At 40.9% G+C, this 24170-nt stretch overlaps 2 protein-coding genes across 3 annotated transcripts in view; one reads left to right on the top strand and one right to left on the bottom strand.

Moving 5' to 3' along the window:
- The first annotated feature begins 216 nt into the window (after window positions 1–216).
- Window positions 217–18405, top strand: pdcd11 (programmed cell death 11). Of its 2 annotated transcripts, none has more exons than XM_080419131.1 (36): window positions 217–277; window positions 705–838; window positions 1506–1643; window positions 1873–2037; window positions 2257–2418; window positions 2525–2645; window positions 2741–2910; window positions 3141–3248; window positions 3998–4210; window positions 4451–4575; window positions 4708–4768; window positions 5068–5214; window positions 5328–5579; window positions 5745–5870; window positions 6126–6320; window positions 6521–6691; window positions 6930–7143; window positions 7530–7682; window positions 8084–8196; window positions 8420–8904; window positions 9078–9140; window positions 9227–9323; window positions 9719–9808; window positions 10022–10124; window positions 10303–10480; window positions 10653–10709; window positions 10852–10974; window positions 11265–11387; window positions 12036–12204; window positions 12781–12918; window positions 13026–13169; window positions 13787–14037; window positions 14422–14590; window positions 14710–14863; window positions 15729–15894; window positions 16407–18405. In XM_080419131.1, exons 2-36 carry the CDS (start codon window positions 737–739, stop codon window positions 16576–16578), a joined length of 5418 nt encoding a protein of 1805 aa, XP_080275257.1. In that variant the 5' UTR covers window positions 217–277; window positions 705–736; the 3' UTR covers window positions 16579–18405. The 2 variants fall into 2 exon arrangements, with proteins under 2 accessions (XP_080275257.1, XP_080275258.1); XM_080419132.1 differs by having other exon boundaries at window positions 232–250.
- Window positions 17728–24170, bottom strand: part of LOC308078085 (RING finger protein 122-like) — a 7668-nt gene continuing 1225 nt past the window's right edge. Inside the window, exons 2-7 of the mRNA XM_080419149.1 lie at window positions 24064–24170; window positions 21176–21340; window positions 20591–20633; window positions 19823–19864; window positions 18840–18922; window positions 17728–17863 (exon numbers count right to left, since the gene is read on the bottom strand). The exon at window positions 24064–24170 is cut by the window's right edge and continues 272 nt beyond it. Coding sequence (XP_080275275.1) covers window positions 17743–17863; window positions 18840–18922; window positions 19823–19864; window positions 20591–20633; window positions 21176–21339 — 453 coding nt within the window. The 5' untranslated portion in view covers window position 21340; window positions 24064–24170 and the 3' untranslated portion in view covers window positions 17728–17742. The remainder of the gene's footprint in view (window positions 17864–18839; window positions 18923–19822; window positions 19865–20590; window positions 20634–21175; window positions 21341–24063) is intronic.

Genomic DNA, 24170 nt, shown 5'->3' with positions numbered 1-24170 from the left:
CGAAAATGTGTTGTGCCAGGGAGTATTTGTGTTGTTAGAACGTTTAAAAAATATTCAAAATATTCCAAAAAAATTTTTGCAATAGTTTTTGAAAATTGCAGATCTATAAGCTCACGAACGCGTTGTGAGCTTGTAGATTGGCTATTTTCAAATAGCTAATGCATCTTTCCTGGTTGCTTGGTTCTCTCTCAAGACCTGGCAACACTGCTCTTCCGGTATTGAACCATCATGGCGTGCTAGTGGTCAACACGTGAGTTTGGATACCTCAACATTTACTGTAAGAATATTTTCTATACAATCGCTTTAATTGTTAGCATACATTATGCAAAAGCTAGTTCTGTCTCAGTTTTATATGTGTTTTCTAGACGTGCTGGCTTCGTAGCATCAATGCTAATGTGACGTTAGATATCCCCTACATGTTTATGTTTTGACTTGAGAGACCTAGTTAGTAGGTACCATGCAGGTTACTTCTCTTCTTGCTTGCTTTATTAATACCTGACAATAGGATTATAGATTCAATTATTGAGGCATAAGCACATCTCCGACTCAATCAAATAAATCTATGACAGTCTTGATCCAAGGCTAGATAAGAAGCAGTCTATTTTGGATCACATTAGTCGCATTACTGAACGACCACCCAGTGTGTTTGTAACGGTTGACCTGAAATTAAGTGAGAAACTCCCTAAAGTTATTTCCCTTTCCAGTCGTTTGAAACATAAGAATACATCAGCAAATCATGGCATCAATGGAGGAGGACTTCCCTCGAGGAGGGACCGCTAAGAAGACTTCTGAGAGTCAAACAGAGGTCCAGAGGACAGAGGTGGACAACCTGTTCCAGGTAGAGATGAACACACTTTTTTCTTTTGGCTGAAGAAGATAGATCACACCTAGCCAGAAACAAGTGTCAGAGGTTTTCATGTCTGTCTTGAAAAAGCACAGGACGTGCGCCATGAAATGAATCATCACCAAGTAGTGTTTTTATGAATCTGAATGGCATATGTCGTGACAATTTGTTTTGGTTTATTGTAAACCCTGGATAAGTTTACGGCAACACACTCTCCACTTGCTTTTTCTCTTCTATGGTGCAGGGAATCAAACCCCCCCCTAAATACACATTTCAAATAAAGAAAGAAAGTGAATTTCCGCACACACTACTTGATCACCTACATTGATCCATTAAAACAGATTAACGCCTTTGTCGTATAGACCTTTCCCAAGGTAGAAAACATCAATGTTTAAATGGATCAATGCAGAGGAGATCAATGTGTGCAGCCAAGAATACATTTTCTAATATGACATTTGTTTCTCAGTCAGTGGCAATGCAATACATATTTGTGAAAGTTATTTTAATGTTCTGCTGTTCTCTTTAAATATCAATTTCCTTTCATGTAATGTACAGTTTAGTCGTGTGGTTTTAGATCATTTTTTTCATTAGGCTTATTACTTATAATTGTATGAATTATCATTATTCTGTAGTTGTACATGTGATGTTTTGTCTTATTTAGTCACAGAAACCAACAGAAACCAAGAAAAGAAAAGTTACAAAAAGTGACGGCACACAAATAAAGAAGCCAAAGACGGATGATGAAGACCTGCTGACACTCAATGCTACAGTCAAACATGTTGAAATTCTTCACATCAAGGTAAAGGGATTTGGGGGGAATCACCACTTGAAACTTTTAAGTTAACTATATTTTATTTGGTAAAGAAATGTTTAACACAAATGTTTTCAAGTAATCCCTATATAATTAAAGCAACACAAACCCATATTTATCGCAAACATGAAAACAAAAAATAAGGAACCAAGACATTTTTCAGAGCTGCAAGGTTTGTAATGATTTAATGATGTATGTATGTTTGTTTTCTTCTCAGAATGTGAAGGAGGGCACATTGTTTCTGGGCTGTGTGAAGGAGGTGACAGACTTTGAGGTTATAGTCAGTCTTCCTTGTGGCCTGCAAGGCTACCTCAGCATCAACAACATCTCTGACACCTACACCAAGCTACTCAGCGAGCAGCTGGATGATGACAACATGGAGGTAGCGACTGAATTCCATTTTGACAATCCATTTGGATATATAACGAGTGGTTTTCTATGGGAGGCTGTGAGGATTCTTAAATCTTTTATAGCCATGATGGTTTTCTTGCAGAGGCAAAAGATTTGAAGTGAGAGAACTGAGGCATTGGTTCTAAAAAATAAACCTAAATCTAATCTGGAATATTGAACATATTTAATTGCTTTTTTTCCTTTTCTGTAGGAGATCTGTTCTCTGCCACACCTGTTCTGCCCTGGCATGTTGCTGAGATGCGTGGTTGCTTCATTGGGTTTGACCAAAGGAGGCTTTTTCAGCATCAAGCTGTCAATCAATCCCAAGCTGGTCAACAAGGCATTAACCTCAGGCTCTCTGAAGGCTGGCATGGTGAGTCAACAGTTAAGCATCCTCAATATGCTTATTCACCTAATACATTGTATATTTTTGAATTATTTGTCAAAAATGTACATGTTGTGCTCTGTGTTTGACGTAGACCCTGAGTGGCTGTGTCCAGAGTGTTGAAGACTATGGCTACATAGTTGACATCGGAGTCAGTGGAACAAAAGCTTTCCTACCAAAGCAGGCAGTAACAGGAAAACAAAACAACCCTGAAGGTATCACAGAACCGTTCAGATCACTTTTCACTTGAATCCTGACCATAAACAAATATTTGATATTTGAATTATTTTGTTTGTTCTCTTGTGTCCAGAGCTGAGGGTTGGTGAATATGTGACTCCAAAGCTGGAGGAGGTGAAGAATGATGGATGCTTGGTTCGGCTATCTTTTAGCCACCTTGGCCGGGCCTATGCTGAGTTAAAGCATGACTGGAGCCTCAATAACCTTCTCCCCGGGCTCTCGGTCAAAGCTAAGATCAAAAAGGTAGCGATAAGTATTACTTTGTTAATGACAGTAATACCACCAATATATCTATTTTCTAAGCATATGGTGAGATCCAAAATTCTGGTGGCATCTTTTTAGATGAAGATTCTTTCTGCTTCAATAAAATGTGTGCTCTTCAAACACTGAAATTAGATTTTTGGCCATAGTAGGTGGCACAGCGTACATTTTAAGTCTATTTTCTTAGTTTCAATCCAACATCTATGTTACAGGTAACGAAGCATGGCCTGGTCCTGGACTTCCTGACCTCCTTCCGCGGCCAGGTGGATGTTCTCCACATGGAGCCAGAGCAGATTTCCAGCTACTCTGAGGGAGCTGAGGTACATCACTGGTTACATACTGTAGATCCTGTTGGCAATGCCTATTCTGACTTAAACTGGATGGTGGCTATGAAAAATGTGAAAGATTTGGTTGTGAAGTATTCTAATAATAATAATTATAATAATCATCATAAAACCTCCTTCTATTTTCCCTACAACAATAACAATATAACAAGCAATTATACAAGCTACACACTTGTGGATGTATTTTAAATGTGTTTTGGCGATGTATCTATTTTAGTCTCTCCTACACTCAGCATCATTTTAATGCTGTATAGCACAGGATTAGCTCCTCCAATGGCCCATCCCAGTACCTGATTTCAGAAATGCAATACTCATATGTTGCATTTTTAAAGATTAATAACATTTTACAAAGGCAATAAATGATCTGTATTAGTAATTATAGTACTGTATGTTGTTTACAATTGTCTCTTTCATATAGGAATAGATTCCTAAGGAATCTATGATGGATGAATTCAAATTTTCATAAACATACATTAAATGAGTTACTTATTTTGGCAGCCATTGTACTGTAACAGCATTGCCAATTTGTTGGCATCCCTATATGGTTCCTGAATTTAGATACGTAGGCTTTAATATGTTACAGTATGGACATTAATGAAGTCGGCTATTAAAAACGTTTCTTTAGTTGCCTAATAGCTATATTTCATTTATTTTGCAATGCTTTATATCTTTGTAGTGATATGAAATGTGTATTCAATTTTAATTCTGTACACGCATCTCTCCAGGTGCGAGCTGTCGTGCTGTACATGGAGCCATCCAGCCGCCTGATTGGCCTCTCCCTGCGTAGCTACCTGCTTCAGCCGGGGAACAGTCTAGACACTACTCCAGCTGGTGGGGAACGGATCGGTGATATCATCGAAGGCTGCAAAATAACCTCCATGCACCACTTTTCTGGAGCCATGCTGGAGCTGCCAGACAAGACTGTAGTCTTCATACATGTTAGTTGCAGCCATTTGAATAGTTGTTTCCTCTACTACACCCACGTTTTGGCATCTTCATGTGTTCTGCATAGTCATTATGGAGGGTTCACGTTCACTCCACTTAGCACAGTGATAAGAATAATTTGTTTGCTGTGATTGCATTGCTTAGCTTTTTAGATAGATTGGGGTGACGCAAATAGGCTGGGATGCCAGATGCGGTCATCACCATTTTGTTCCACTGACCCCTGTCTCCCACAGAAAAACCACCTCAAGGAAACTTACATGGAAACCAAAGACGACCAACTGCTAGCCATGTCTGAGCTCAGCTGCAGGATCCTGGACTTCAGCCGCATGGATCAGATCCATTTAGCTAGTATAAGAAAGTAAGTCAATGTGGCATTTGTGTGTTTTTTGAGAAACATAGAGTGGTGCTTGAACGTTTGGGAACCCCTTAATATCTTTTTATATTTCTTTTGTCCATTTCATGTGTTAGTAACATTTTGGTCTGCTTCCAGGAGCATCATTGCCAGGCCTTTCTTCAGATACCATGACCTTCATGCTGGCCAGATGGTAGAGGTAAGAGCAGAGATCGCCTCACAATGTTAAAAACCCTGCTTACATGCTGCCATTTTGTAATGCTGCACAATATAATACATGGCAAGTTGGCAACAAATAAATGTGAGTGGTGACAGTGTGTGCTATTGACTCTGTGAAAGAGAGATAGGGCTTTTTTCCTCATCTGTACAGATTTCACCTTTCTGTTGTGAATAATCATATTGTCCTTTTAATTTTGTAAGTATCTGTTATTAACTGTTCTTTTCATATCAGAGTGACCTCTTGGCCCACATTAATGCTACAGTTTCCTCTCTTTCAAGGGGACTGTGTCCGACCTGCTGAACCATGGGATGATGGTGAAACTGTCTGACCACATCAAGGGCCTGGTGCCCAGGACCCACCTGTCTGACATTGTCCTCAAGAACCCAGAGAAGAAATACTCAGAGGGCATGAAGATCAAATGTCGGGTCAGTACGCTGATCCTCTTGCTGTCATTCTATTGACATTAGCGCCACTGGGCGACCACTGCCATGCAGGCGTCTGCTATACTGATGTTTTGTGAATGTGTTTGTTTCCTCAGGTGCTGTCGGTAGATGCAGAGAAGAAAAAACTGACCCTGACCAGGAAGAAAGCCCTGTTGGAGTCCACGCTGCCTTTGTTCCTGAGCTACTCGGATGCCCGCCATGGCCGTATCTCCCACGGCTACATTGTCTGTGTCGACAAGTTTGGCTGCATTGTGCGTTTTTACAATGACGTCAAGGGCCTGGTACCTATGAAAGAGCTCAGCTCTGAGTTCGTGAAAAGCCCAGAGGAACTGTTCTATGTTGGACAGGTGAGGTTTATTGATGTTCAGCCGTACCTTTGTACATACAAATAAAACATTTTAATAAACTTTTCCCTGCGTGGCTTCATACATTTTACAGTTTAAAATAAATTTACACTTTGTACCACAACCCTTTCAAGCTGATAACTTGTATTGATGATGTTTATTGTCCAGGTGGTGAAGACGAAGGTCCTTCAATGTGACCCAGAGAAGGAGAAGTTGCTGTTGTCCTTTAAGGCTGTGGTAGAAGGAGACACAGAGGAATGTCCCAAGCCACAGTTTGACTTTGAGGTTGGGAAGGTAAGGCAAAGATGGACCTTTTGTCTTTCGCATGATTCCATATGACTTTGTTATTTGTTCTCACAAATGTCTGTAACCACTTTCAACCTGGCGTCCCTATTGTGGGCATAAAATTATAGGCGAAAATGTTCACAAGTAAAATTTCAAAGTATAAAATAGGGCTTAAGTGGTTAATGCGGGAAGCAGGTTTTGTCACTACTAGTTGGTTGTTAATAACTGAATCTAATATCTGCTTAATGGTTCACTATCATTTAGAAAGTGGATGCCAAGTTGCTGAAAAAGTCAGACAATGGACTAGACGTGGCCATTCTACCTGAAGAGACCCACGCCGTGCTACCCACCATCCATCTCTCTGACCACATGTCCAACTGTCTCCTATTGCGGGATGCTTTGCAAGAAGGAGACACCATCTCCAACCTGGTCTGCCTTAGCAAGACCAAATTCAGCATTGTATCCTTTCTTTCTGAACATCATCAAAGCATACGATAACTAGATTAGTTATGTATTTTAGAACAGATCAGCTCAATATGAATGAATGAGGGGTAACTTTGTTCATATCTTCATAAAATTCCGATTATATTGTGACTTGACTAATGCAAATGTAGGAAACCATTCCCTTGTATTTCTCCTTAACTGCACCTGTTTTAAAGACCCTGACCAAGAAGCCCTCTGTGAAATCGTCTTTGGAGGATGGAATGGTTGCTAAGGATTTCTCTGGCCTCAGAGCTGGCATGCAGATGATGGGCTGGATCAAAAGAATCATGCCCTACGGTGTCTTCGTAGAGTTCCCATATGGACTGGTGGGTCTCGCTCCCAAGTCGGTGAGTCCAGAAAAGTCGAGGAGAAAGCCTGATTCATAGTTGTTTGTACACTGCCAAAGATCTACAAACTCACAAAACATCACAGCGCGATGCATTGTGAGCTTGTAGATCTGCTCTTTTCAGCGCACAACACCAGCACTCAACACCAGCACTCAACCGAGTATAAAAAGTGATCATATCCAGTGCACTAAAATTTCTCCCCCCCCATGTAAAATTCTGTTTCCATTCTCCCTCACAGGCCATGAGTGACAGGTTTGTCAGCGATACAACAACTCCCTTCCAGGTGGGCCAGACAGTGTTTGCCAAGGTGACCAACCTGGATGAAGAGAAGGTGCGTTTCCTGGTCACCCTGAAGGTGTCTGAACTGATAACTCCGGAGGGGGATCCCCAGGCCAGGCTGATCACAGGTCTGCAGGAAAGAAGGGCTGTGGCAGAGATGATGACCTGTAGAGGTATGATCATTTGTACGACTACTGTATATTTACCCTTGGGGATTTTTACATTGTTATGCGCTGTTTCTTTAGCCAGCTGAACCCCAGCATGCCTATTCTGGGGGGAACGTTCGCCAAAAATGGCAGATCTGCAAGCTCACAACACAATGCGTTGTGAGCTTGTAGATCGGCTATTTTTGGCGAAGAGATATGGTGTGCACAGAAAAAAGTGGTCCAAGTACAGTTGCAACTCGGGTCCGTTTTACTAAGACTAGATCTACAAGCTCACAACATGTCATGAGCTTGCTATTTTTGTTGTGTGTGTGTGTGTGTAATAGAAATGTGCGCCTACAATTATAGGGGTGTCAGGTTGAAAGTGACTTAACTTCCATGTTTTCCTTTCTCAGATGACTCTGATATTCACCAGCAGCTGTCTGAGCTTTCTGTGGGTCAGAAGCTAAAGCTGACTGTGGATAAGTTGAAGGAGGATGGTGGTGTGATCTTTAAATCAGACTCCTTATCCAGTGCCACCATATCTGCTGTCAAACAGCATGTCATGGGTATGTATTCACTCAACTATTGTTGGGGGAAGTCAGTCAGTTGCTGCAATATATAATGTGGTAATTATATATTTATATGTATTATATATATATAATGTCCTTAATTCGCTTTCATAACAAAGAATTGGCTTTCAACATGTTTTTACATTGAATTTTAGCACTCATCCTGTTGACTGAAAAGATGATTATCACAATAGTCTCAATAATAGACAAAAATGTATTCCTACAGACAAAAATGTAGGAAATACAGTGATCTTGCGCTCTGCCACTGTTGCATGCTCTCTTGTAAATTGCGTCGTTCCATTTGATCTTCTTGTACCACAAGCAATAAACACCGGCCCTGGTTTTGTGTTCTTTAAGACTCTAATCACTTCTGACATTTCATCTGTGTGTGTTTTCAGGTGTTAACTTGACCCCAGGACAGAAGGTTAATGCAGCCATACTCCATGTTGACTCCACTTCCAGTCATGTTCATGTGTCTGTCCTTTCCAAGCTAGTTGAGAAGAAAAAGTCTGTGAGTATTACTCTGCATTAATTTATGACCCTGGTTTTAGCGTTGGGATGTTTTCTGAGCACTCTTAGTACGATGATTCATAATGTTGTCATTTTTGGATGTGATACAACCGATACAAAATGGCATTTAACCATCATGACTTTATTATCTGTTCTTAATAAAGAACTCTTGTAATTACTTCCCTGCCTGTTCCTAATGTTTCCAATTTTACATATTTTAACAGTTAATGGACGGGTCAAAATACACAGCGACGGTCCAGCACATGGACAACGACTTTGCTGTTGTCTCATTGGACGACACAGCCCAACTGACGGTGATCCAAACCACAGGTCACTTGAATGAAACACAGATTGAGAAGCTGAAGCTGGGCAAACCTCTGACCGCCAAGGTTATAGAAGCCAGCTGTCAAGAACTGGAAGGGCTCCCCCTAGTGTCCTGGGAGAACACTGCACCAAAACGCCAGCGCACTCTTTCGGACATTAATGCAACAACGAGCGGTTACTGCTATGGTGACATAGTCAAGGGTACGGTGCGGACGGTGAAGCCCACATGTTTGTTGGTGACACTGGAGGATGGACACACAGGAAGTGTGCACGTGTCACAGGTGGCAGAGGAAGTCTTGGCTGGCACCTTCCCCACATCCTTGATGAAAGTGGGCAACGAGGTCACCGGCAGAGTCATTGGAGGCCGTGAGGGCATTACCCACAGGTGGATACTGCATACTGGATTTCATTAGTTATTTTCTTTTAGACGGTGCTTATTTGATTAGGGACACAGGAGAGAAAATTCCTCGTTACAATTTTCCATTAACTCATGTTTTCTTGAATGCATTCTTCATAAAGCAGCTGTTAGCTTTTAAAGACTTCGAATTTCTGTTTCAGTTTCTTACCCTTCTCCCATACCGACTTCAAATACAGTATTCCTGAGCTAACGCTTCTTCCAAGGTAAGTATTTTCCCATCTGACAAGTATATCCTGCTGCCCATTTGTGTATGTTTTTTTTTAATGAATTTCTATCTCTGTCCACACAGTAAACTTGACCCGAGTGTAGAAATCAAACCAGTCCTGCCAGAAGAAAAGCTGAGCAGCTACAAAGTCGGAGAAGAAATGACATGCTTTGTATCAAAGGTATGTTTTTCAAATTGTAGCCTTGCATTATGTCTTTACTGCACAGGAGATCTTGCATTTGCCCGTGTGTGCCCCAGCTAATGTCGCCACTACTAGGCCAATCAGCATTTTATTTCTTGTGCACGCTGACAGCAGGCCAAGTACCAAAATTCTCAAATATTTTTTCGAATTGGTCAATGACAACTGCCGTCTTTGTTAATTAATTACAGAGCAATCGTCCCTCCAGGCTATGGGATACGCATTCCGCGAGGCCAGTTTTGCACATCCGTAGTACTAGCCAAATGCAGACACGCAATTAAACTGGTACAAGCCGATGGATGTAGAGCAGCATGAAAGCAAAGCGAATTTTGGACTACTCTCTCAAACTAACAATGTGTTAATGCTTCTGTCCCTAGTACAATCCAGAGAAGAAATGTTTGGAGGTCAGCACTGATCCTTGTATTACAGGGACTGTAGAATTACTGGCCCTGATCACAGATCCTAAAGTAAGTTTGATATGTTGACTTCACACTCAAAAATGAGCATGATCATATTTAATTTACCAAGCCATTTTCACCATTCTTTGTGTAGTTCATGTTGGTATGCCCTTGAGAAATTACCATCTGTGCAAAGCTAGTTATAAATGAGTGTCAGTTAGGTACTTGTCAAAATGGATTAAACAGGTTAATGTAAACCATTGTTCTTGTGTTTGCTTCCAGGATGCCGGCCATCCAGAGAAGTTGTATAAACAGGGCCAGGCCGTCAGTGCTACGGTGGTAGAGGTGACCGCCAAACCTCAACGCTTTGCCCTGTCTCTCAATGGTAAGAAGATATTCAGATCTTAGTTCAGTTTGACCATTTAGCATTTATTGCCAGTATCTCTTCATTGGCCTGCCATGGTGACTTGGTATGTTTTTACATTAACCATGTTTGCCTCTCTCTATGAGCCGTATCAGTCTCTCCTTTTAAAACAAATTCTGTTTTTCCAAATGATATCCAGGTTCCCACTCACTGAAGGAGAAAAGCATTACCTTGGGGATGGTGAAAAATGTTATTCCACACCTGGGCTTGCTGGTGAAGCTTGCCTGTGGTGCCATGGGAACCGTGTCCATTACGGACCTGGCTGACTCCTACAGTGGCAACCCCCTGGGAGCTTACAGCAAGGAGCAGGTGGTCCGGTCAGTAGCAGTGGCTAGGGCTGTTAGGTCTCAACAGGCCTGGCATACTAAATGCCTATGAAAACCCAACCCCCTGACAATAAAGTTTATGTACAAAAACCTGCATAGATGCAATATAAGTACGTACTGGATATATGGTGGTAAATTTTGAATTATATTTCTTTCTCCCCAGGTGTTATGTGTTAGGGAATGAAAATGGCAAGTGGCAACTGTCTCTCCGTCCATCAAGGTATTAGTAGTGCTTCATTCACGAGGCCATTTGCCTCAAATTCACAACTGAATAAACTGTGTCATTAGACATCTCTGTGTCTTTTAGTCCATTGTGTTATACGTTTTCACCCTGTGGATAAACACAACCACTGCACTTCCAGGCTGAGACCAGAGCAGAGCAAGGCAGTGAAGGACGTTGAGGTTTCATCCATTGACAACCTGAAACCTGGCCAAGTCATCAGAGGCTACGTCAAGTCTGTGGGAGAGCAAGGTGTCTTTATCAGGTAACCCACAAGAACACTCTTTTGTGCACACCATCTCAAGAGAACCACAGCATATTACAAGGCTGACCCAAGTTGAAAGTGCAGAAAAGTTGTGAACTTGCAGATCTACTACTAAAGAGATTTGGTGAAGACCCCGGTCAACAGACCATTTAGGGTTTAAGTGGTACATAATGAATATTTCAGTAGTATCATAGTACATGGTTTCTAGATTATGTGTAGGAGACAGACTCTCTATCACTTTGCATATCATAACCTAGAGATGTGTGTGCATCTTTTCTTTTTCTTTTCAGGTTGTCTCTGTCCATCACTGGTCGAGCCCAGTTCCAGAAGGCCACCAAGTACTTTGTCACCAAACACAGTGTCATGGCAGATAATCTACCTGTCAATACCCTACTCACTACTAAGATCCTCAGGTAAGCTCATCATTATGTGAGATTTCAACCTATTTTCATAGATTTTCTAATATATATATATATATATATATATATTTATTTTTTTCCAAATGATAATTTGGTGAAGACTGAAAAAAAGAATGGGCCAAGGATAGACCAATGGGGGACCCCGGTCAACAAAGTATAGATTGTTTAAAGTTGCACTTTGATGCAACTTTCCTCTTCTACCCTGGATTTGAGCCCTGTTTCCTGCACATGTGCTGATATTTTTTACCATTGAGCTAATTGAGCCTGACTGCTTGCTCAGGGGATAAATTTAATCTTGACCATCAGGTAAAAATTTGCGTCAGATCCCGTGTCTAGGTGAGACATGACCTTTGACACGACCTAAATGTCTCAATAGAAGAGCAGGGAGACAAAATACAACCATCCCAATTGTTTACATTATATTGTATATTGTATTAACATACTCTACCATACAGATTTGACAAATACATTTTATTCATAAAAAGAAAAGTGACATTGTGCCGCTTTAAGTGGTTCAACATTCTCAGCACTTGTGTCAGAACATCTATCAAAATAGTTTTATGTTACCTCTTATTTAAGGAAGCTATGTTGCTATTATAAAACCTTCTTCCTTCATATCTCTTTTGAACTTTTTCTTATTAGCGTTGACAAAGAGGAGGACCTGGTCAATCTGTCCCTGCTTCCAGAAGACACTGGGAAGCCTGACGTGATTCCTGCATCCCTTGGCCTGCCTCTGCGTCTGGTCGGAGATGACAAAGAGAAACATAGCCAGCACATGAAGAGGACACGCACATTGTCTCAGAGCCAACAGGTTATACAACAGCTGCCATTCTATCTTATTTATTGCCTCCATTCTTCTATTCCTCCCATTCTGTATGCTCTCCTTACTGCCACCCTGTCCCTCTCTTTCTTTCTCTCTCTCTTTCTTGAGCCTTCTGTCCTTACTTAATTTCTGGCAAGGCATAAATGCATTTCTCATTGAACTTAAAGTGCATTATGCATTTGCCTTAATTACAGATAGTCATCTAAATATATCTGGGTTATTATGGTTAATTAGAAATTAAGCATGATTCTTGAACGTGTTGTTGATGTATATCTTGTCTTATGTTAAAGTATCCCCTTCTGTGTAGGGATGTACGATACTTATATTTTGTCCGGCAGTCGGTAACCGATTAATTGTTCATAGAGTGTAACAGTGAGTTTCCAGAAGGATAAATCCCTTTCATGTTCTGCATAGATGATTTTATTTTATAACCATCGATAACCATTGATGGCAGACTTACCACGAGCTATGAGATTGTGAAATGATGCCATTATATTCCTGTAGAAGCCACAAGTCCATATGAGATATAAAAAAATATATATATTTTTTGTTCATTTCTATCAGGTCACTGTCCAGGATCAGGTTGAGCATGTCCCCAAGAAGAAGAAGAAGAAAACAAAGAAATTAAAGACTGAGGACAATGACAGTGGAGTGGAGGTGTACTTCAGAGAGGAAGATGAACCAAAGCCTAAGCAAGCAAAGGTTAATGAGCCATCTTCATCACTCCATTCCCTTCTCTCCTAATGCTTCTAACTTTGGGAATGATGTCATTTATGACTGACCTTCAAGTTTCTCACTTTGTCACTTAGGTGAAGCCCAGCCCAGGCAGTGGAGCCAGGCTTCAGGTGTCTGCAGGATTCTCATGGGATGTGGGTCTTAGCTCCCTGAAACCAGCCTCTGTAGCCCAGGAGGCAGATTCCAGTGATGGGGAGGACCAAGCAGAAAACGGCAAGGTGGGTGATACACTTTGCTGAGAATACGTTTTACATATGTTTTGATATGTATTATGATATGCCCCCTTACAGCGTATGCGCCCTTACTTAATCTGCATACTTGGAAGCATGTATCATTCATCTCAATTATATTAACGTAATGATAAATGGTCAATTTTATATAGATCCTTATCCAAAGCGCTTTACATTAGGATTTACATTCACCCATTCTCACACAATGGCTGATCTGCAAGCTCACAAAGGGTCATATCATGGTGTGACGTGGTGTAAGCTTGTAGATCAGCTCTTCTAGCAATTCTTGAAAACGTGACATTTTTGGAATACTCAAAATAGGGACGCCAGGTTGAAAGTGGTTAAATGTCTTGCTCAATACAAGGACACAGACACCAAGCCAGGCGGAGCCGGGTATTGAACCAGATACCTTCCGATTCCCAAGCGACCTCTCTACCTCGTTTTGTTTTGTAAAGCGACTAAGTATCTTGAAAAGTGCTATATAAATTGCATGTATTATTATTGTGCCACTGCCCCCAAATGGGGTAATGAGTCATCGGTATAGATTTACAACTCTCCTCATATGTGTCTCACCACCCTCACCCCACCCCTTTTCCCCCTCGTAGCCGCAGAAGAAGTCTCGCCATGAGTTATCTCAGGAGAAGAAGGTGGCGGAGAAGGCTCTGGTGCAGCGGGAGGCTGAGCTGATGGATCCCACCGTGAGACCTCAGGACACAACCGCCTTTGAGCGCCTGCTCCTGGCCTCACCAGACAGCTCGCTGCTCTGGCTCCAGTACATGGCCCACCATCTCCAGGTCACGCAGATCGAACAGGCCCGCGCCGTGGCCGAGAGGGCGCTGAAGACCATCTCCTTCAGGTGAGATGAGATGTTTAATTAATCCTTGTTTTAGTTTTTTTTTGTCACTGTATGTTCGCACGTACGTGAAAATGTGTCCTCTGCATTTTACCCATCCTAGGTGCAGCGAGCAGCCGTTGGTGTGAAGCGCTCGTTGTTGTGAAGCACCATTTTAAGAATTTGCGTCTGGTCGATGACACATATAGTAGTCTTTGTAAATAAAATAAAAAAGAACATTTAATGAAGAAATTAAAATGTTTTATTTTAGTATAGTTAGGGTGTAGTTGGTGGGGCGATGTGATTGGAGTTTGTGTTTCTAGCAGGTAGGATGGATCAATTAGGGGTTTCATGGTCCATCGTGTATGAGCATTCATTTTAATCCTTTTTATTGTTTCCTCTGTCTAGAGAGGAACAGGAGAAGCTGAATGTGTGGGTGGCCCTGTTGAACCTGGAGAACATGTACGGCACAGAGGAAAGCCTAAAGAAAGTGTTTGAGCGGGCAGTGCAGTATTGTGAGCCCATGCCAGTCTATCAGCAGCTGGCTGACATCTATGTCAAGTCCAACAAGCCCAAGGTACTGTCCAGTGGGTGACGAGGCCCACACGCTTAGCATGTTTTCATTGGTCCTGTAGCTACAGTATGTATGTGTTTTCTGTTGAGTAAATGTGTACATGTCTGTATATGTGTTACCAGGATGCTGAGGGCCTGTATAAGACAATGGTGAAGCGTTTCCGTCAGAACCAGGCTGTGTGGCTGAGTTACGGGACCTTCCTGCTCCAACAGGGCCAGGGTGACGCTGCCAGTGCTCTCCTGCAGAGGGCGCTCAAGAGCTTGCCCTCCAAAGAAAGTAAGAGATTATCGCTTCTATAAAGCCTAGTGTAACCACTCCACTGTTTCAGTAGTCTGTTATGGCACTTTTTCCTTCAACTTTTTTTGTTGTCCATCACCATCATCGAGGTTCAAGTGACCTGAAGCGATACCAAAAGGTGACTAACTGACAGAGATGCCCACGAGTCTCTGAGCTCGAGTCCGAGTCGAGTCTCGAGTCTTTGGCCTCGAGTCCGAGTCAAGTCTCGAGTCTTTGAGGGTCGAGTCCGAGTCGAAAAAGTAGTTTTTTTAGGGTTATCTTCTTAATGTATTTATACGATGTAGCCTAAACTAAAAGAACCCGGTTACCTACGTAACCTCTAGTTATGATGGTCCACAAACCCAACCCGAAATGAGAAATTCACAGAATGATTGTTTATCAAAATAGTAGGATACATTAATTTAGGCTCCTTTGCATCTTATAGTGCAGCTCAACTGTGGAAGGCACAGGCTCACACACAGCCTGACCAAGGCTACTGCTGCTAGTTAGTATACATATGTTTTATTAAGGAAGATTGACATGTCAACGTGTTTGGGTATAGCCTACATCTAGTGCGCATAGTGGAGATCTTGTAAATGTGAAATGTATCAATATTGAGCAACTGCGTGGCATATTTCTCTCCTAAAATGTTATAAGAAACTGTTTCTGTACGACTATAGATAGTTTCCAGACAAGTCAGCACTGAGCGTTTGACAATCAGCTACATAGAGGGGCTACTCTTCTGCAGTGGGAAAACAATGTACCTAGTAGTACCTACCTACCGTTTAGCAAGACTGAATATTACCTCCATCTCAGTAAATATCCATGTTAAATCCTTCATGCTTTTCACTCTCTTCTTTTTCAGGTGTAGATGTGATCACCAAGTTTGCCCACCTGGAGTTCCGATATGGTGATCCAGAGAGAGGCCGTGCCATGTTTGACAAGACCCTGACCAGCTATCCCAAACGTACAGACCTGTGGTCCATCTTCATTGATCTTATGGTCAAACATGGGTCACAAAAGGAAGTTAGGTGAGGCAAAAGCTGTGTTTTAAAGTGGCTGCATGTATATAGGAAAATATATATTTATTTAAAAATTTAAAATTTAAAATTATTGTTCCCTTTCCTTTTCCTTTCCCTTACTTTTCAGCCTTGTGCAACTTGTGTTACTATTGGCTAGAATGCACAACCTTGTAAATAATGTTTTCGGTTCGCTCAACTAGAGACCGAAAACAATCTCCTAGCTTTAGTTGTTAAAACTGGGTAGAAATAATTAGAGTAAGAAAATAAGATGCATTGCAGAACCAATCCAAAGTCTTAGCTTACATATTGAGGTGGTGACATGATTGGTTTCTAAAGCAGTAGTTGTAGGTTTGTTAGCAGTTCGCAAATACCTTGCATTTAGAAGTCCTCCATATCATAGACGGAGATCTCCAGTTGTCTGACAATGTGAAACTGTAAGTGTGAGGCAACAGTATGGACCACTTAATAATAACATAAATGTATCATAACTCTTGTCTTTTTGTGACTTCCCCTCTCCGCAGGGCACTCTTTGACCGTGTGATCCACCTGAGTCTGGGTGTGAAAAAGATCAAGTTCTTCTTCAAGCGCTACTTGGAATATGAGAAGAAGCATGGCACACCAGAGAGCATCCTGGCTGTGAAAGAGAAAGCTTTGGAGTTTGTGGAGGCTAAAGGGACCTTGGCTGCATGCTAGAGGCAAGCATGAATACAGCCATGTGTATGCACAAGTTCTACTATGTCTAGATCGCTGCCTACAAGGTCTAGCTGACTCTTGCTGGAGAAATTTGTGTCTCTGTATATACAGTATTTGCATATGCACACATTATATTATTATTTTTAGTTTATTAACTGTCAGCTCCTTGATTGTGACTTGGCTGAATTAGGGAAGTTAGTGAACGGAGACTTTGGGACCTGAAAGTGTGGACATTGTTTTGTAATAAGACAACAGTGTAAAGTGTCCCCCTTCTAAATGACAAACAATGGATATTTGATGCTCATTTTGTATGACAATGAAGCAGAAAGCTATTAAGATAATGTATGAAATTAATATTGTTTTGTCAATCAGTGTTGGTTCCTGACTTCACTGTTTTAACATTTAGTAAAAAAGATTAACATTAAGTTATTGACAAATCCACCACCATTACAATACATTACAGTACATTTTATTTAAAAGCAACAAATACAAAATAACAATGGATAGGGACACGTTTACATATAGTACATACAGGCAAGGCTAGCTGTCTACCGGTCTCTTTTAAAAGGAAAGGTCCTGGGACACAATCTGTAGAAATACTGTCTACTTCCATCATCAGAACTGTAGTTGAGATCCCACTGGTCTCTGACTGTTTTAGCCACCTACATTGGCACCTACATTGGCAGTATTGACGATGTATGTGTGGCACAAAGTTACAAGGTGGCTGATGTGGTTTGTGCTGCTGGCTGTATTGTTAACACCCCTGAGATAATAGAGGTATCCACATAGATGCTACCCACCAATGACCTTCTCCAAATGCCTGGCATCTTAGTTGCGAGTGGCTGTCTATGGCCATGCTGTGCCAGTCATCCAGTGGCAGGGATAAACCCGTATTATAAAAGCCGCTCCTTTTCTTGTCATGTTTTGGTTGGGTTTTGTAGATGCAGGAAATGCATGTGGAAATGTGCCACAGTCCAAATTGGTCTCTGCATCCTACTGCCACTTTTTAATTACTGATGTAATTAAATCATGGAACCGTCAATATCCAGTCATCACCTCGCTCAGACATGAGCAGAAAGGCGGCCTCCAAACCTTTTTGTGAGATGTCCTTAACATGATCGCGGTCCATCACCTTAGTGTATTTTATGTTTTCCCCCAGCCTCTTCACACTTCCTCAGGATCCATAAGACCCTCAGCTCCCTGGGGAGTATCATTGTGAAGCCGTTGTATGGGCTTGTTACACATGGGGCACACACTGCGAATCTCTAGCCATTTCAACAGGCACCTACGAAAATACACAAAAAGCAACTGTCAGGACAACATGAGTTGTTAGTGCAGTAAGTGCACACATCTTAGGTCATCATTGTTTTGGAAAATAGGAGAGTCTGACTGCTAAGATATTGGACTTTCATATTGTTGAAAATCCCACAGTAAAGACCATTACTGTTGGGGTTTAAAAGAATACCTTTGCAGCTTGCTGAAAATATTCAACCGAAAACCCTCTGGCAACAGTGTATAAAGTATAAATTACCCATAACTCTGAACTCTCTCTTACTACGTATAATCTTTTTGTTATAGAATAGAAATGTTTTTTTGTATTTCCACAACTGTATTTTTGTAAAATACATTTCCATGGAGGAAGTGGACCACATAGGGTGTGCAGAGGCCATCGCATACAGCTTAAGAGAAGGGGAGGGCATGGAAAGATGTTTGTCCCAGATAGCCATTGGCTGTTTTGTATGCTCTGAAGGTCACTTGACCGAAAGCTCAATCTAATAAAATGGAATGCAGCTTTTGGCAAAGGTTTGCAGATATCCTCTCCCTGTGTTTAGACTCTTGTTAATTCTTGACTCTTTAAGCCGGGTTAGTAGCTGTCTATCCATGATATTAACCCTGAGGTAAAAATCAACTGATTTGCAAGATCCTATCAATGCTAATATTTCTTTGAGGCTGTGCTGATGTACTGTAATTACTGCCTTGATAGCAGTGTGGGACCTATAAGAAAGGCTTAATCATTTAGTCTAAATTAATTTGCTGATTTATACAGGACGGGTGCTTGTTTGCATGTTAAACAGGCACTTACACGTCAGGCACACAGACAATTTTGATGACTTATTTACATTTTTACACAAACCGTATCATTTTGAATTGGTTTGTTTTCATCAATGGGAATGGAGCTGGCCTTCACGTTCTGTTCAGTTTATGCTACGGTAGAAACTTGAAACAAAACATAGTGTAAGTTGTATGTATTTAACACTCACTTCTTATGAAATGCATGGGAACATGGACACACTCCCAGTTCATCCCTTGTCCTAAACTCTTCCAGACACACTGCACAAGTTTGCTGCAAGAAAAACAACAGTCGGTTAGATTGTATGTTGTGCAAGAATGTGGTTCAGCAATGGTATGCCACCGCTGCAAGAGAAATTTAAGATCAGATTCCCAACACACATAAATATTCTGTCCAACACTTAAACAATATTGTATTCACAGACTGTACTTATAGGGTTGCACTTGCAACAGTTACTTGAACTAATTGATTTAATTGATTATAAATAAAATAATAGCATAAAAATAGCAGATCTACAAGCCCACAAGGCATTGCTGCGACACGTGAGCGTGTAGATTGGCTGTTTTCTATATTTTTGCGTGACACCGTTATACAATATAGTATAAAATAGGTCCACATAGGACCACCCTAAGAGGTTAATCAGACTAATTGATTTGGTCAATTATAAAAAAATACAGAATTGTATCATGTCGATATATATATATATATATATATATATACACACACACAGCATATTGCTTCTTGATTATTCGATAAATCAAAAACGTAATCGATATCAATAATTGCTAAGACAATCGATAGTTGCAGCCCTACTGTACTTTTCAAGAAAATGTAAACTAATCAGATTCAGAACCCACTATTATCCCCCACCAGCTCTGCTGTACACTACCGCAACAAAGTAAACCACTGTTGTCATTGCATGATGGTGTGTGGGTGTGCATGTGTACGCACTGCTTGTCAATCACATCTGCAAGGCAAACATGATTGCATCAACAACCCTAATAATGGTATGACTCATGATGGGCTGGCATATACATTCATTGATTGTTACAGTATATACCACAAGTTAATATTTACATTGACCTGAGGCCACCTGTAAAACTCTTCCCACAAATGTCCTTCCAAAACAGAATGTGCCTATAGTTTCAAGGAGTTGTATAGAAAGACACTTACTCCTAAAAGGCTCAGTTTCTTGCTTGCTCCTTTCAGTACCACCTACAGCAGGAGAGAGGGAGAGGTGTTTGGACATGCGGATGACAATTGAAGTGTCAGCATTATAACATTGGCAGTAAAGCTAATGGGATGCAGTGTACACTTCAGCTTCAGTTTTGTGTTATGAATGTCAATGGAGTTTTCATTTAACCTTGGCATCCGGTTTTGGGCACATTTTTAACACATCTACAACCTCACACCCCATTGCAAAGTGAACTTGTACATCTGCTATTTTCATAATTCAGCGTACAATTAATGATATAGGGCACATGTGGTTAACTCTGGGAGTGTACCCATAATTTTGCTGTGTAGTCTATGTGCAGTGTGACCAGTTATGTACTATTAGTATTTGAATACATGGGTCAAATTATAACATTCGACAGCAACAAGACACCAGTCTTCCCTGAGGGGAAACATTTAAACTATCAGCAACAGTCCATGCTTCAGAGTGTCACGCCCTGGTGCTCATCCTAAATGCTGGACTGTGCTCTTGACACTGCGTTTTCATTCATATGGTGTGTGAACATAAGGACAGAATACTAAGGGGCTTGGCAATGACACGTATGGATTAAGGAGCAACTACTGTTTTGTCAAGGTCATCTATAAAGAAGTGTGTTAAGTTTCACACATGACCACAACAGTGTGAAATGGCAGTGGTTGTATTTTTAACCTATCTCAGAACCTGGTGTTAAATGTACTCCTATAGTGACAGTTGCTGCAATAACATACCTCATTGTAGCTGAACTGCTCCCTTGTTCCCTGTTGTTTCAATCTTGTGGGTAGATGAACAGACAGATGCATACAGTACAGAGAATGAGAGGGAGATAGGGGGAGAGGACGTTATTGGAGTAATTAGAAATTCTTGTAATTGTAAATTGCCAATTAATGTAAATTGTCAACTGGAATAAGTGTGTGCTGTAGTAAGACAAACTATTATTAACATTAGATTCAATCACGGTGTTGTTTCTATTCCTCTTAAGGCGGTGAAATTCAAGTCAACTTTCTAGGTATCTCATAGTAGGAACCTGTTGTTAGAAAACGTAATAAATAATAGAAATAAATAACGTATTTATACAACTTAAAAATACGGGATCATGCTGTTCATTTCGTTCCGTTGCAGAGAGCATTGCACTGTGCTTGCCTAAATGTTGGGTCCATTTGGTTAACATTTGTACACTCAAGAGATACAAATGGATAAATTAACACGGAGGATTTTCCGGTGTAGTCAGTGTATCAATGCATCCTCCTACTTCATTCTTCTCCTTCACCTCCCAAATCCAATCCATTCCTCTTTCCTCAACCTCTTCCCCATACCTGAACAGATAGCAGCAGAAGATGAGGCTGAGCATGAAGACGAAGAGGCCAATGCCCAACACAATGATGTAGACATTGAGAGGGAGGTGGTAGATGTCAGACGTCATGGTGCTGCAGTACTTGGGGTCAGAGTGCTGCTGGAAACCCCAAAAACACACTGACATCCTGGGAAGAAGAGCCAGTAAATACAGCACATTTTATTACAAACAGTGGTGGAAAAAGTACTATGCTTTTTTGCTTAAGTAAAAGTATCAATACTGCAAGGTAGAAATAATAATTACAAGTAAAAGTACAAAACTATTGGCATAAAAAAAAATACTTAGGTAGTACAAAAGCAAAAGTGCTCTTCCAGACATGTTTTAAAATATTTAAAAAAATACTCTGATTATTGGTTGACATGGTTTTCCCGCATAAAAAAGGGGGGGGGGGGGGAAATAAATCACAGTGGACCACCACTGCTGCTCAATGCAAAGTAGTTTAAGGTTTCAGCAAGTGGCCAATTTCACAGGATTGGTGACATCACACAGACAGCTCAGATTTTGAGGAAGTACAGAGAAGCTCTCCACTTCCAGGGGATTAATGTGAAATGGGAACTGTATCTGTATCGTCTATTGTAAGTCATGCGTGGAGGGTGATTTTAAGCCCAGTGAGAGATTGAGATGTATAAAAATGAAGAATTGCTCTCAAAGACAATTATAGCAGTGCAGTTGAAAGAGAGGTGATGACAATGGTTATAATATTCAATGAAGTCAGAAGACTGGACATAATTAGATTTCCTCTATATTGATTAAATAGTCTTTTTTTCTATTGACTTTCTTTGTTTGAAAATCAGTAATTTTTGGCAAGCAAACACTGTAGTGTGTGTGTGTGTGTGTGTGTGTGTGTGTGTATATATATATATATATATATATATATATATATATATATATATATATATATATATATATATATGTGTGTGTGTGTGTGTATGTGTATGTGTATGTGTATGTGTATGTGTGTGTGTGTGTGTGTGTGTGTGTGTGTAGACTATATATATATATATGTACCTATATAGATAGATAAACTACAGTGTACCACAATGTAATACACTCATACATACCACAGTGTTGCTCACCGGAAATGACGGATTTTAAGTATTTAATCAATATAGAGGGAAACTAATTCTGTCCAGTCTTCTGACTTCATTAAATATTATAACATTGGCATCACTTCTCTTTCAAGACACCTTTCAAGATATAGGAAAGTTAAAGCTTGCTTTGCCTGTAGGCCTATGTGAGCTTTGGCAGCATTGCTATAATTCTTTTGTGACTAATTGTTTTAGAGAGCAGTTCTTTCTTTTTTTGCAAACGCTGTTAAAGTTGGTCTTGATCTTTATGACTTTACAGTAATAGAATTCTCTGCATATCTCTGCTGTATGCCAACACACTGAGGAATATGTGTTAGAAGAGATTGAGCTGTATGGGGCTCGGGTCTTGTGGTATACTACTTGATTGATTGATTGATTGATCGATTGATTGATTGATTGATTGAATACTTTATTAACAGTTTGCAGATTGTACAGAGGTACGGTTTACAAAGATTGTTAAAAGGATAACACAAAAAGCCCTAGGTGCTTGTTTCCATTGTGGTCCTGTGTATTCAATTAATTAAGACATTTATAGACGTACAATAATATACAATAATAACAAGACATAATCAACACTAGTAGCAATGAACGTATATGTACAGTGAACAATTTTTGGGGGGTGGGTCCTTTTTGGTGTTAAGCTTAGAGGGCTTTTCTAGGACTCTTCACAAAATGCAGACAGGTGCTCTTTAATGGCGGTTTTGAAGGAGGGTAAGAAGTCATACTTTTTGTGTTTTTTTTGGGGAGGGCATTCTACATTTGGTGGCATAGCAGTAGAACTAATTTGACCCCATAGCAAGTTAACACAAGACATCAGACCACTAGCAATTGCCCTACAAGGGTCTTATTGCACATGACATTGGCCCTGTCCCCACACAGCAAGAGATTTTTGCAATATTGACCGCAAAAGGACAAGCAAATATTTGGTGAGAAAGTTCGGTTAAATGACTGGCATCTGGCTGAGGCTGTGTAGAGGTGACTGGAGCTCTGTGTAATTGGCTGTGAACAAGATAAACATAGTGGACAGGCGCACTGCTTCCGCCACACCACCATCTGTTCCACAGACCCTCCTGAGGTGAGTATTGTGGTCTGTGGTGTGTGTGTGTGTGTGTGTGTGTGTGTGTGTGTGTGTGTGTGTGTGTGTGTGTTGTGGGTGGGTGGAGACAGCATGGCTGTGAATGTGAGTGTATAGCAGTAGCTGTTGAGGAGATTACATTAACTAGAAAGCACTCTGGGGAGCGGAGCACCATTTGGCCAAACAATGGCAAAGGAAGCCTCACTTCCATATGCCCCGCGTGTCCTTATTAATTTGCACCGTAGATGCACTTTGCCAGTCTAAACGACCATGTGTCTCTCTTTAGAGTGATTGAATGGCTGCAGCTTGTACACTGTGGGGGGTACGAGTTGGATTATTATTAGACATTGGGTGATGGAGGCTCTAGAGAGAGTGCAGAGTAGACACACAATAAATAGCATATACTCTGTCATAAGACAGAATGAATTCATAGCTGTACTGTAGAATCACAGTACAATATAATCGAAAATACATCTTATTTCAACTGTCCATTCCACCATCTCCAAAACACAGACCGACCACCATCCAAATCCACCCCTCATCTCCTTGCCATTTCTTAAGTCCTGTTAGTTGGCAGACAGCAACAGAATGGCTGAGTAGAAGAGTTAAGAGAGACAAGCAAGTACATGATCTGTGTGTAGGCTACTAGCCTTATGTGTTTGGCAGACAGTGGAGAAAACCACTTACCGTTACACCATTGGAATGGTTGCATGAAATTTGACTCCCAGGGCGGCAGCAGTGGATTCAGACCCTGTCGAGAGAAGGTCGGGTCTGGATCAGTGCCAAGCTTGGAG

Source organism: Gymnoscopelus braueri, assembly GCF_963280865.1.
Source record: "Gymnoscopelus braueri genome assembly, chromosome: 2".
Taxonomy (NCBI): domain Eukaryota; kingdom Metazoa; phylum Chordata; class Actinopteri; order Myctophiformes; family Myctophidae; genus Gymnoscopelus; species Gymnoscopelus braueri.
This window is presented reverse-complemented; position numbering and strand designations above follow the sequence as displayed.